At 43.2% G+C, this 13,967-nt stretch overlaps 1 protein-coding gene across 1 annotated transcript in view; it reads right to left on the bottom strand.

The window, feature by feature from the left end:
• The window catches only part of POLR3A (polymerase (RNA) III (DNA directed) polypeptide A, 155kDa), a 96,736-nt gene that overhangs the window by 59,184 nt on the left and 23,585 nt on the right, over positions 1-13,967 (bottom strand). The window contains exons 15-20 of the mRNA XM_006887560.1: positions 11,439-11,603; positions 8,205-8,377; positions 6,813-6,924; positions 5,409-5,527; positions 3,577-3,714; positions 55-225 (exon numbers count right to left, since the gene is read on the bottom strand). Coding sequence (XP_006887622.1) covers positions 55-225; positions 3,577-3,714; positions 5,409-5,527; positions 6,813-6,924; positions 8,205-8,377; positions 11,439-11,603 — 878 coding nt within the window. The remainder of the gene's footprint in view (positions 1-54; positions 226-3,576; positions 3,715-5,408; positions 5,528-6,812; positions 6,925-8,204; positions 8,378-11,438; positions 11,604-13,967) is intronic.

The following is a 13,967-nucleotide window of genomic DNA, read 5'->3' as shown; positions in this document are numbered from 1 at the left end:
ATTCTGAAGAACCCTTTGGAAAAGACTAAAACCAAATACAATAATGTTCCTTACTTTGATGTTGTCCAGAACCCTTTTAAACTCTAAGGGTTCATCTTTTCCCTCCATAGCTGCAGGATCTAAGCCATCTCCCCCATAGATGAACTGGATAATATCTCCGGTGGAGCTTCGGACAGTCAAGTCATACTGTGAGCAGAGATCTTCCAGGGACTTGACCAGCCGCCTCTAAAGAAAAAATAGCAAGGAAATAAAAGCCCAGATGCTTTTAATGACTAGCTGTGTGTGCACAGGATGAAATCTGGGACTCAAAGCTTCAAGGTCCCAAGTACTTTATCACATAAAAACACTATCAGAAATACTGTGGGTCAATCCCTTTGTAACCCCCCCCCTCAGCCCTTCAGTGAAATTCAAAATACACGCCACTCGATAGAATTCCATCACCCCCAAAACCACTGTTTTCCTAGGCTGCCCTGCCTTCCTTTTCTTTGTTCCCACAGTATCAATCAACGCAATAGCTTGTATTTTTAAACATATTCCAAGCGAGGACTCCTGCAGACTTCTATATAAATCAGAAGGTCTGGCACAGGCCCTCTCCTAGGACAGAGGGGAAAGGAAAGGGAACAGGGACTGCATTGTCACAGGCCAGCAGGCAGCAATCGTTCCTCAAATAGGTCCAGAAAGAACTTTCTGCTAGCTGAACACACCAGCCAGCACGTGACGATGGCAGTTCAGAGAACAAGGCTACCTTCCAGGCAACTTAAAAACAAACCCCCCTCCTTCTACAGCTCATTGGTTCTAGATTCACACCACTCTGGGAGAGGCAGAATCTATTTGAAAAAAAGGAAGGCGAAAAGCAAAAGTGCTAAAAGCATATCCCAGAAAAGGCAGCAAGATCCCAATGGAAGGGCAATTTACCATCAAAAGATGATTAAAAGCAAAGTCTCAGATAATAACACATGAGGATGGAAGAGGCTGTGAAATAGGTATCTACTGACTTGACATGAGTCCATGTCTGCCCTCTTCACCCATACACTCTTCTCTGGTTTATCAATCCTTATTTCCAGTTTGCCAGGGACCCATGTTTCCCAAACCAGGACATGCCTTGAGGACATAGGAGACACAAAGCCAAAGCAAGTATATGGCAAAGCTCCCAGGAATGTGGACTACCTCGTGTTTAATGTATTTTTAAAAACCTGAAAAGAGTTTAAAAAAAAGCCCCAAAAAAATAAAAATATTTTCCCAGTCACAGTACCAATCCATCTCATCTGGGGTCTTCCTCTCCTGAGTTGTCCCTCTACCCTTCTGAGCATGATGTACTTCTTCAAGGATCCATCCCTCCTGTTCACATGCCCAAAGTATGTAAGACAGAGCTTCAAAATTCTAGCCTCCAAGAAGAAATTTGGCTTCACCCTCTCCAAGACGAATCTGTATTTTTTTTTTCCTTGGTGGTCCATGGGATGTTGACAACTAAAAAACATTAATTCTTCTGTCATCCCTAGTCATTATCCAGCTCTCTGATAAGAGAGCATAGCAAGTAATTGCGAAGACCATGGACTTTAATCAGGTGCATCTCAGTTTCTAGACTGACATCGTTGCTTCTCAGTACTCTGGAAAGGTTGCTGACAGCAGATTTACCTAATACAATTCATTTTTTGATTTCCTAACTGCTGGTGCCAATAGTGTTGATTGTGGAGCCGAGCAAGCTGTAACTGTTAACAACATAAATCTCTTCTCCATCCATCATGGTGCTGTCAACTGGCCCCATGGTGAGAATTTTTGTTTTCTTGAGGCTGAGTTTCAATCCATACTGGAGACTACAATCCTTGACTTTCTGCAGCAAGTGCTTCAAATCCTCCTCAGTTTCAGGAAGGTTGTATCATCTGCATAATGTAGGTTGTTGATGAGTCTTACTTCAATCCTGATGCCATATTCCTCCTCATAAAGCCCAACTTCCCGAATGATCTGTTCTGTATACAGATTGAAAAGGTATGGAGACAGGACGCATCCCTGACACACTCTCTGCCTGATTTGGAACCATGCAGTGTTTCCTCACTCTGTTCTGAGAACTCTTCCTGATCCAACTACAGGTTTCCCATAAGCACAATGAAGTGTTTTGGGATTCCCATTCTCAAGGTTAGCCACAATATGTTGTGATCCACACAGTCAAATGCCTCTGCATGGTCAATGAAACACAGATATCACTCTGGTACTCTGCTTTCTGCCAAGATCCACCTGGCACTGGCAATGTCTCTAGCGCCATGACCTCTTCTAAACCCAGCGTGTATTTCTGGTAGTTCTCTGTCAATGTACTGTTCCAGTAGTTTCTGGATAATCTTCACCAGGATTTTGCTTGCGTTTGATTTGAGTGATATTGTACAATAATTTCCACACTCTGTCAGGTCATCTTTTTTAAGATGGGAATAAATATGGATCTCTTCCAGTCAGCTGGCCTGGTAGCTGTCCTCCAGATTTCTTGGCAAAACCTGGTGAGCATGTCCAGGGCAGCATCTGTTTGTTGAAATATGTCAATTAGTATTCCATCAGTTCCTGGTGCTTTATTTTTTTGCCAAGTCCTTCAGAGTAGCCTGAACTTCCTCTTTCACCACCATTTCCTCGTGATTATATGTTATTTCTTGAAATTCTTCTGTGTTATCCAATTCTTTTTGGTACAGTGACTCTCTATACACCTTCCATCTTCTTTTAGTACTTCCTGGATCATTCAGTATTCTACCCATAGCATCCTTAAGTACTGCAACTCAAGGCTTGAATTTGATCTTTAATTCATTCCTTCAGCTTAAGAAATGCTGAGTGAGTATGGTCCTTTTGATTTTTGGACTCCAGTTCCTTGCACATTGAATTATAATACTCTGGTCTGTCTTCCCCTGCTGCCTTTTGAAATCATCTATTCAGCTCCAGCTCCTTAACTTCTTGACTTCTTCCCTTTGCTTGGGAGTCAATGGAAAACGTCACTGGAGGCTAAAAAGAAAAGTCTTTGTGGTCTGACGGAAGAGCAAGTAGGGCTGTATTTTTCACCCTTCCCTGCCACTAGGATAATGAAGGCCACGTTGCCATCCAGAACTCTACATACAGTAGGGAAAGTCCAAGTCTCTGAAAGGGAGTGGGACAGTTTGTCTACAGTCAATCAACAGTAAAGAATTTTTTGGGTTTTTTTTTAAACAATAAAGAGTTTTAATAACAAATAGTTGCAGAGCATGTTCCCCTAGTCCTCTCAATACAGGAGGTGTGAGTAAACATCCTCATTTCCCAGTAGCAGCAGAGAGGCTCGGCGGGCTCAGATGAGTGTCTCAGGATGTACTTCCTGGCCATACTCCTCCTACAGGAGCTCTGGTGTGGGTGACACCTGCCTGATCGTAAGCATTCCAGGTTTAAGGGAGGATTTTGATGCTATTAACTATTTATTGCTGATTTCTAGGGCATCTGCACATCCAAATTTTCCTTGTAAGTATCAAGATTGGATAAATTACAGTTCATATACAAAATACATAAACATTCGGCCATCAGCACGCCCAAGGCCCAAGGCCCTCCCCCGCTGATGGCCTGCCACATTCACTTTACCTGCATGTATCCTGTTTCAGCTGTCTTTACGGCTGTGTCAACCAGGCCTTCCCGGCCAGCCATCGTGTGGAAGAAAAATTCAGTTGGTGTCAAACCAGAATAAAAGCTATTAGCCACAAAGCCTTTGGCAGCTGGGAGCTAGAGAAGAGCAGGAACAAAGAAAATCAAACCAGAATAGTTCTAGGTCCACAATTCAAAATCTACCCAAATCAGAAATCCTTCTACCTATGGAAGGTTAACATATAGCCCGAGCACACTGTTGACAGGAAGGTTCCTGACACCCCATCCTAGGGAACAAACAATCCAGCAGGAACCATCCTTACTAGGGCTGGAGCTGGTTCTAGGATCAAAAAGGGGGCCTTGGGACAGAAGCTAAAGCCAGGTGCTTCACCTACAACGGCTAGCAGGAGTCAAGCATGTCCAGAGTGAGTGGCCACTGAGGCAGCTAACTAACCTGTCGGAAATAAGTCCCTTCCTGTGGGCCAATGCCCTGCCCTCTTCCTCTGCACTGCTCATATGCAGGAGGTTTCATCTGGAGTGCTGAGAATGTTCTACAGGAGACTTTGTAACTCTGGACCTGCTAAAAGCCACTGAACTGTATGCACCAAACGGGTAAATTTTATGGTGTGTAAAATGTACTTCAACAAGACATATATGTATCTGTCAATGGAAGAGTCTTTGATCTGGCAGGATGTACTCTTTACAGGACAACCAGGATGACTAGGTGAGTTCTTGACCTCTCCAAGTCTCAGGGTGTAAGCAGAGCTGTTCACAGTGTCTACCAGGGCAGGGATTGGGGTCTGGAGGGCCTGCCACCCCTCAAACCTGTCAGGTTGCCTTAGAGCTTGCAGCCTGAAATGAGCCTCATGATGAACCTTGGCAGTTCTCCCCCAGGTTGTCCTCCTCTATCTCCACACTGGCCTGGGGAATCAGACCTTGAACTCCTTCAAAACTCACTGCCATCAAGTCAGAGCGGACTCCTAAGTGATCTGCAAGTGGGTCTTGAGAAGATGCAAAATTCATGGAAAGAGAGTACCTATCTTTCGCCTGTGAAGGAGCTGATGCATTCAAACCTTTGCACTGGCAGCACAACTCCTTACCTAACTATGCTGCCTGAACTGTGTCTGGGGCTATCTTTACAGAGAGCACGCACACTCTCAGGATTCAGTCTTGTCTCCATGAGGGGCCCTGAGAGAAACCCTGTGGTTCCAGGGGCCACGAAAAGCTGGGGCGGCATCTGTACTTTCCAGACAATAGTGGACTCCAGACCCCGGATTTACTAGGAGACCAAATCTAAGTTCCTCAACTACTGATCAGCAGGCCTGCAGCCCAATGTGCAGCTTGCCACAGCACAGGATTTGCTCTCACTCTAGCAGCTTACACTAGAGTAGAACCACAACACCAGGGCCAAGGAGCCCAGAAGGCAAATACAGACTGAACTTGAGAATTACGGAAAACAAAACAAAACAAAAAAACACCAACCCAAAAAAGCCCCTGGAATGTTCTGGTCACTTGAATGTGCTATCACTATCTGTTAAGTAACCAAAACCGCAGCATATATATTCTACGCATTTATCCTGGCACTGTATTAACAACTTAGGAAAGCTAGAAGGCAATCTGAAATCCTGTCCTTCACAGAGAAAATATGTGGAAGAGTATTTGTCCATGTTTCCCAGCTCTCAGCAGAAAAAGATCCCTCTCTGGTGTAGAAGAGGGAAGAATCCTGAGCTGCCCCACCGTTCCCACCACCACCTCCAGGAGTCACTGCAACCACCCTGCTCCCAACTGGGGCTCTCTGCCTTCAAAGTTCTGCCCAATCCAGGACCACTCACCTTGGAGTGCTTTTCGAAGTGAGGCAAAGACCTGTTTTCAAAGCCATCTGGCACTCGAGAGCCACTGATGGCCTGCTGCCCCACACAGGCAATCATCTGTGATATGTTAATGAAGGAACCTGGGGAAACGGGTCAGAAGATCACATCAACTAAAGCCCAAGTACTCCTGGGGGACGAAAACATGTAAATAACACACCACAGTCACATAACAAAACATCACCCCTAAATAATCTCATAGCATGGGGGAGCAAATAAGAAAACAGCAAGAGCAGGAAGAACGCTGTCAGTAACACAGGGGGGCAGAGCCAGGCTCCAGGTGAACAGAGCAAACGGAGAGAAGCAAAGAGGTAGGGGGGACAGGAGTGCCTGTGTCTCTGTAAAGGCAGTGGACATCAGGCTAGGCTCTGGAGACATTCTGAGTTGGACACAAGAGAGGTGAGAGAAGGAATTCCAAAGTGAGTGGAAGAATGGGAAGCAAAAAGGCACAAAAATGAAGCTAAGTAACAGCTGGTGCAAAGCAGGACAGGGTACTAGGAGCAGGGAGTGGGATACCGGGTGAAAGGCGTAAAGTTAAAGAAACTGGACTTCATTCTTTAAAAAAAAACACACAAAAAAACCCAACCAAAAACCAAAAAATGAAAACAATCTAATTTATAGAAACGTTAGCAGCAAGGGAGCTCTGGTGGCCTAATGGCAAGAAGCTACACTGCAATCCCAGAGGTGCACAGTTTGTATCTACCAGATGCTCTGCTGGAGAAGGAGAGGCAATCTCCTCCTCTACCAGTCAGATCCGATTTGCTGGCACACACACAAAAAATAAGAAATTTAAAAAAAAAATTTTAAAAAAGGGGGGAGCTCTGGTGGCCTTGTGGCAAGAAGCTGCATTGCAATCCTAGAGGTATGTGGTTTGAATCCACCAGATGCTCTGCTAGAGAAGGGACAATCTCCTCCTGTAGCAGCCAGATCCAATTTGACAGTATATATACACCTACATACATACATACACACAACACAAAAAAACGTTAGCAGTACTGGAAATTTTAAATTTCAATGCAGTATCATGAATCGTTAAGTTCCTGTACAATTAAAATGAAAGTTTACCCACATCACTAAATACGTTATTTTTGAAGTCTAAGTTTGCTGAAAGCATACCAAACTCAGAAATCATATACATACCTATTGCCAGAAGTTCATCTAAAGGAATTACAATTTCTAAAGCACAAATAATCTAGTCAATGTGTCTGTCACTCGCACGTTGTTTATGTGTATATATAGGCACATACATTTTATTTATAAGACACATATGTATGTACACATATGACATCTATGTCTTACAAAGAAAGTGCCTGAAGTCGTGACTGACAAGGAGAACAAGACATACGCATTTGAGTGGAGCCCACTCACCCTTGGAGCCGCACAGGGCCATGATGAGGGGGCTGTTGCTCTTGTCCAGCTCTCGGAGGCAGGCACTGCCCGCGTGGTCCCGGATCACAGACAGCTCTTTCAGGATCAGGGCCTGGTCACACAAAGGTAGACATGCATGTGGAGTCGTGTCAGTTCTAGATTCTCAACTGATGTTAAAAGAAATTGGAAAAACTTATGCAAAAAGCTAGATTTCCAATTGATGAAGGTGCCAGAATCTTAGGGAGGCAAATTCCCTATCTGTAAAAACCTAAACCTCACATAGGGCTCTAAAATCACTTCGATGACATAACTGATTAGTAAAAAACTACATGAAAAAGGCCTTAGGTAGCTCATAAACACGCATGTCTCCAGCTCTGTGTACAGTGCCACCTACAATACACATGTACAAATGGATAAAGGACAAGGCACTATTGAGATTGTACAGCAGAGCTGCTTGCACTTAACATAAAGCTTTGTCTGTTTTGTTTTATGTGTTTTTTTTCCAAGCACATATACTTTCCTCAAATTAAGGAATATTCTCGTCTATGACATCAACTTGCAACTTCGGCATTACATCTGTTAGGGCTCATGCGTGAACGAAACAGTTTTGCTACCAAGCCTCAAGTAACAAGTGAGTGATCTCATTATCCTCTCTTTTAAAAAGGTAAAGACTCAGAAAGACCAAGAATGGTGAACAGCTTACTCATGGATGGTGAGTCACTCAAGAAAAATACCTTTTTCTATACTTCAAAATATTATTTAATCAGAATAGATTGTACTGCTTAAAAAGCTTTTCTTTCATCCTTACAGCTCTGGCTATAGGTGAGCAGAAGCCAGACAGGAAAACACTGGTGATTTCAGACTGCTCAGCTTGGTGGCCTCAGGAGAACACAGGGCTCCCAGAGATTGGAAGTGATTCTAACAAAAGCTGGCTGAATTCTCAGCTAATTTTGTTTCAAATGTGGAAGGGCAGCAGATTAGGTATATGAACAATGAACATGGATCTCCTTCTTATGTATCTAAATCTCTTTCAAAGACCATAACTCAAAGAGCTGTGGTGTCATCCTCTATGTAAAAGATGCTAAAAACAGAAAGGACAGATACACTTAAGTACCAGCTACAGATGGGGCAAGCATGGGCATCAGGACAATAGCAGCCCCATGTGGCCAAATGGTTGTGGTTTGTCACCTCGAATGGGCATGCTGGAAGGGAGAGAAAGGATGTGGCTCAAGTTTTCCTTTCACTTCAGAACCAAGAACACAAGCAACCAGCCTTGATGGAAAGACAGCTACGTTTAATCCCTGCTCTCCTTTGCTACATTCTCTCTAGGACCCCCCCTTTCAGCTGATACTGATGCTGAAGTAGACAGCCAGGAGCAGGGAACAGACTCACCTCCAGTGTCTCCTCTGCTGTACAGCCGGGTTGCTGCTGCAGCTTGCCTGTGTTTAAGGCCTCGATGTACTCGTCACATTTTTTGTAGCCAGCATTGAGCAGCTCGTATTTGGCTGTTAGCAGTCCTTGACCTGGCGTGACGTCACCAATGCCAATGGAGAACCCGCGGTTAGCTGTAGAATAATTGGTAGTTGGGGCAGGCAGAAAGACATGGATGATATTCAGTAAACTTACTGTGCAACACAAGTCTATACTCTTAGAAAACTGTCCACAATTCAGTTAAACAACAACAGTGCATCAGCCCAGAGGGAGTTCTAGAAAACACCTAAGGCTCACAGAAGTCTCTCAAAGCAGGGATCCCAGTAATGTTCCCAACCAGCTATAAAATCAGACCACTAGAATGTAAAATGGTATAACCACTCTGGAAGGCATTTTGGCATTTCCTCAAAAAGCTGAGCATGGAAATTCCAAGAATACATGGTTATAGATCTCAAAAGGCTTAATGACTGACCAGAAAAATAGATGAAAAACTTGTATTATTCTAAAATTTCAGAATATCAAAAACAAAGAAAGCATTTGCAAAGCTTCTAGAATGAAGAGGGGGGGAAAGATCACACAATTTTGTAAATAACACACTCTTTTACCCCTCTAAGTGATGGGAATGTGGAATGATCTTTATTTATTATTATTGTTTCAATTTGGGTAAATTTATTATGTTGTTGTTGGCTGCCATCGAGTCAAACATGACTCATAGCGACCCTATGAACAAAAGACCTGAAAGCCTTTCTATAACTATCGTTGTTTTTCAAAGTTCAGTTTCCAGAGGCTTAGGAAAGTGGATGCCTCTCCTGCATATTTAATTACTTATTATATTGGTTTTTCATACATGTGTTCACAGACATTTTGTTTCATATCACTGATGAGTGCAATTCAAGGGAACTCAGGTGGCACAGTCCACAGAGAGTTTCACTGGTCAAAGGCTACACCTCTGGGGGTTCAAATCCATTAGTGGCTCCTTGGGAAAAAGATGGGTAATCTCTTCGCATGTAATTTACAGACCCAGAAACCCGCTGGAGGATCAGTTATGAGTCAGCTATGACTCAACAGAAATAACTTTGAGTTTGCACAAACCCCTTTTTTGAGCAATAAAATTTTGGTTTTGGGTTTTGTTTCTTGTTGTGTACCATCAAGGATCCGACTGTCACAGGAGGAGACTGCCCCTCCTTACCCAGTGGAGCATGTGGTGAATTCAAACAGCAGTATTGCAGTGCAGCTTCTTGCCACTATGCCACCAAAGCTCCCTCGCAATATACTTTATAACAGCAATTCTGAAAGCTAAAATTAAGCACAGAAAACATCAAAATTCTGAAGTTAATGGAATTCTAGAATTTTGTACTCAGCCAATGTGTCAAGTGTAAAGCTGGAAGAAAAGAAAAGTAAGAGGGCGGAATAAAGTTGTCTGGGAGAAGGCAAAGCACACATCTCCCTGAAAGTGGAACAGACACAGGAGACGGACCAGTGCATGGACTACTGTCCTCAGGCAGTGTCAATATAGCTCTAACCAAACACTGCTGACCTCCCAACCATCTCACACCCTGCTGGGACTGAGCCAACGCTTCACTTCCCTGTTCGACTCAATCTCCTTGAGAGGTTCCCCCATTCCATTGACCCTCTTTACCAAGCACAATGTCTTTGTCCAGGGAGAGGCCCCCTCCTGACGACCAATAAGGTATGAGGTGATGTCTCATCACCTTCATTTTAGGGAACACACTTACTTCCCAGGTAGAACCGAATTACAGAAGGTCCATAGGGCCTTATACATAACTTTAGCTGGCAGAGAATAAGGAGTTACTACAGAATTTGAACCTATGTTAGGCAGATGATACAACTTTGCTTGCTGAAACTGAGGAGAAACTGAAGAATTTGCTGCAAACGGTTAAGTACTGTAGTCTTCATATGGATTGAAATTCATCATCAGAAGTCAAAGATTCTCACCAGTGGGTCAACTGGTAGCACCGTAATTGATGGAGAAGAGACTGAGACTTAATAATTTCAGCTTGCCTGGCTCCATAATCAACACTCTTGGCACCAGCAGTCAAGAAATCAAAAGACAAACTGCACTGGGAAAAATCTGCCATCATGGACCTCTCAGAGTGCAGAAGAGCAACAATGTCAGTCTAGAGACTAAGATGTACCTGACCCAGACCATGGCCTTGACAGTTACTTGCTAATGCATCAGAGAGCCGAACAATGACTAGGATTAGCAGAAGAACTGATGCCTTTGAATTGCGGTGCAGAAGAGTCTTGAACATACCAGGGATGGCCAAGAAAAACAGGTCTGTCTTAGAGATGGTGAAACCAAGTTGCCCTTTGGAGTCAAGGATTTTGAAATCTGTGATGTACTTTGGGCATGCTGCCAAGAAGGTAGCAGGCTTAGAAAGATGGAGGGACAGTGCAAGAGAGGAAGACCCTGAAGGAGACGGACTGACATAGTAACTGGCGTAATGGGGGGGGGGTATGTCACTGGCTCAGGATAGGTCAGGGTTCAGAGTTACTGTGCATAGGGTAGCTCACTATGAACTGCAAGTGACTCCAGAGCACAGAACAACAACAGCAACAATAACAAAATTTGGAAGTAGCTCTGCTGTCAATCCAATGGAACCCAATTCTAATTCACCAGCTGCTCTGTGGAAGAAAGATGGACAGTCTCTTCCCCTAAGTGATTTACTGCCTCTGAAAATCCAATGCAGGGTCAGCACTAACTCAATGGTATGTAACAAGAGAATCTGAAAAGTAAAAGAAAATTCTTAGAAAACAAATTTTTATTTTTTCTTATTTAAATTATTCCAATTAGAAAATACTCTGTTCATTTAACTAAGAAAAGCACAAATATAGTGTGCTGGTGTAAATATCCTTTTTTCTGTATGTGCACAGAAAGATGGGAGTACAGAGGGTGACAAAACAACTCCAAAAGAAAAAAAAATATGGGGGGAGGGATTATATAACAATGAAAGAAGTTTTCTTTTACTTTTTAAAGAGAAGAGCAAACTGGGGAGGGGGGGAGGTTGGGCAGGGAGAAAAGTGCAACAATGAATGAATGGAAATCCAAAGTCTCTGTAAACTTTCATTAAAATGAATAATAATAATAAAAAAAACACACACATATACACAAAAAAATTCCAGCCTAAAACCACAACAATTCCAGCAACGGAAGGAGGTAGTGGCAGTACTCACAGAGGTAAACAGGGGCCAGCCTGGCCAGCCGGGACATGGCATCAGCAGCCTCGTTCTGCCCCCAGTCTCGCAGTAGAATGTAAAAGATATTGTTCTTGGATCCTGATCCCAGCGTTCCTTTGTCCATGCTGCCACTCATCAGCTCACTGTTCTGGATAGTAACATCTGGAAGGATACGATGATGGATTGGGTTTTTTTTCCTTTTAACTATTTACTGTGATTTGAGTTCAGAGAGCAAAGTGATTCTCTACTGGTCAAGTCATACACATTTTAATTCGTGAGAGACTGCACCCCCATTTGGAGCAGTGTTCTTCCCCATCCTCCCTGCGCTCACCATTTGCACGAATCTTCTTTCCTATCCCTCCTTCCCTTGGAGCTTTACACCAGGCCCTTTGACCTTGTTTGGCTGGCGGCTGTACTAAGTATGGGCCTCCCTGATTCACTCCATTTTGTTTGGCTGAAAGGTCAGCCAAGGGGGTGGCTTGAACAGTCTCAGCGGTTCAATCATTCTCTATCAGACCAGTAAGCCTGGTCTTGGGGTCACAGAGGCTGGGGTCTGTGGTCCCATTGGACCTTAGGACCGCTCCCGTGCCTAATAGGTGAGAGATCAATAATTGCTCCTTAACAACATTTAAACAAAAATACTCACTACTCTGCATCATTCCAAGAACATTTTGAAGGAACTGAGAAAACATGTTCCCATGATGAAAGTTAAGGCAGACAAAATAGCAATTTCTTTACTACCTTATCCTACCACTGGGAATAAAGAGAAAACTGAGGACTCTGAAGGGTCTGGCAGTTCCCCTGCAGTCCTAACTCTGGGAAATCTGAGGACTTCAGCAAAGGAGGAAAGGTCTGGCTAGTTGTCTTCTAGTCCTAATTCTAAAATGAGTTCGCTGACCAATCTTTCCTTTTGATGGACTGTGAAAGAACAAAGCAATTACTAGTCATCTTGCCTTGCAAATGATTTACAGATATCCTGTAATCCTCATCCAGATCTCATGAAAATTCTTCAAAAACATGAAAATAAAACAACTATGAAATATCATCTCACCCCAGTAAGAACAGAAAATTTAACAGAGCAACCAACAACAAAAGCTGGCGAGGTTGTGGGACTGTAAAATAGTGCAACCACTATGGAAGGCAGTATGGCACTTTCTCAAAAAGTTGGACATAACAAGATAAATATTCCAACAGAAAAATGGGCACAGGATATGAAAAGACACTTCATCAAAGAAGACATTCAGATGGCTAACAAGCACATGAAGAAATGTTCAAAACCCCTAGCTCTAAGAGAGATGCAAATTAAAACAACTATGAGCTATCATCTCACCCCAGTCAGGATAGCAAAATTTAACAAAACAGCAAGCAACAAATGCTGGTGAGGTTGTGGAGAAACTGAAACCCTTATTCACTGTTGGTGGAAGTGTAAAATAGTGCAACCACTATAATAAATAGTGGAAGGCGGTATGGCGCTTTCTCAAAAAGTTGCAAATAGAAATACCATTTGACCCAGCAATTCCACTATTGGGAATATACCCCAAAGAGACCATAACCGACATCCAAGCAGATATATGCACACCCATGTTTAGCACGGTTTTGTCCATAATAGCAAGCAGTTGGAAATAACCTAAGTGCCCATGAACAAATGAATGGATAGAAAAGCTGTGGCATATTTACACAATGGAATTCTATGCTGCATTGAAAAACAAAGACCTCATGCAATATTATTCAAAATGGGTGACCCTGGAGGACATTATGCGGAGTGAAGTATCTCAGTCACAAAATGACAAATACTGCATGGTGCCACTGTTGTAAAACAGGACTGACCTTGGGCTTGGGGAGACTGAGAAAGATGGGTTCAATAATGTATATTGTATTGAAACAGATGAGGGAGAAAACTGTTTAAAAGGGATATGTGATTAGGTATTTTTGTTATAACAGGAGTCCAGAGCAAAGGGTAGTGGGGGTGGGGGGAGGGATTGTAAAACAATGAAAGAATTTTTCTTTTACTTTTCCAAGAGAGTAGTGTATTAGGGGGGAGGGTTAGGAGGGGAGAAAAGAGCAACAATGAATGACTGGAAATCCAAAGTCTCTGTAAATTTTCATTGACATTAATAATTAAAAAAAAAACAACAAAAATGTGTATGAATGACTGAACAAAAAACCAGTATGTGCAAACTTCCACTCAAATAAAAACAGCCTCCTCCCTAACTGATCTTTTCAGTTATGCTTTCAGTTGTACTTTTAAAGAACACAGATTTAATATTAAATAAATGATATGCCTTAAAGAAATAGAGACAAACCCAGCGTTGGCTGAAAATCGCCTGTGACTTCACCCATAGCCACTGGTGAGAGTCAGCACCCAGAGCCATCAGGGGCTTTAAGCTTGTTGCCCACTGCTGTGGTGTGGACAGCTGAAACCCAGGCCCCGACAGGCACCTGGGGGGGGGGGGGGGACCCAGACTCTACTTCATGCTCTGCTGGAGAAGGAGGGGCAGTCTCCTGTACCAGTCAGATCCAATTTGA

This window comes from Elephantulus edwardii, unplaced genomic scaffold (assembly GCF_000299155.1).
Source record: "Elephantulus edwardii isolate Elephantulus edwardi_28Jun2011 unplaced genomic scaffold, EleEdw1.0 scaffold00058, whole genome shotgun sequence".
NCBI lineage: Eukaryota > Metazoa > Chordata > Mammalia > Macroscelidea > Macroscelididae > Elephantulus > Elephantulus edwardii.
Note: the sequence above shows the minus strand (reverse complement) of the source record. Positions and strands in the feature narration are given on the sequence as shown.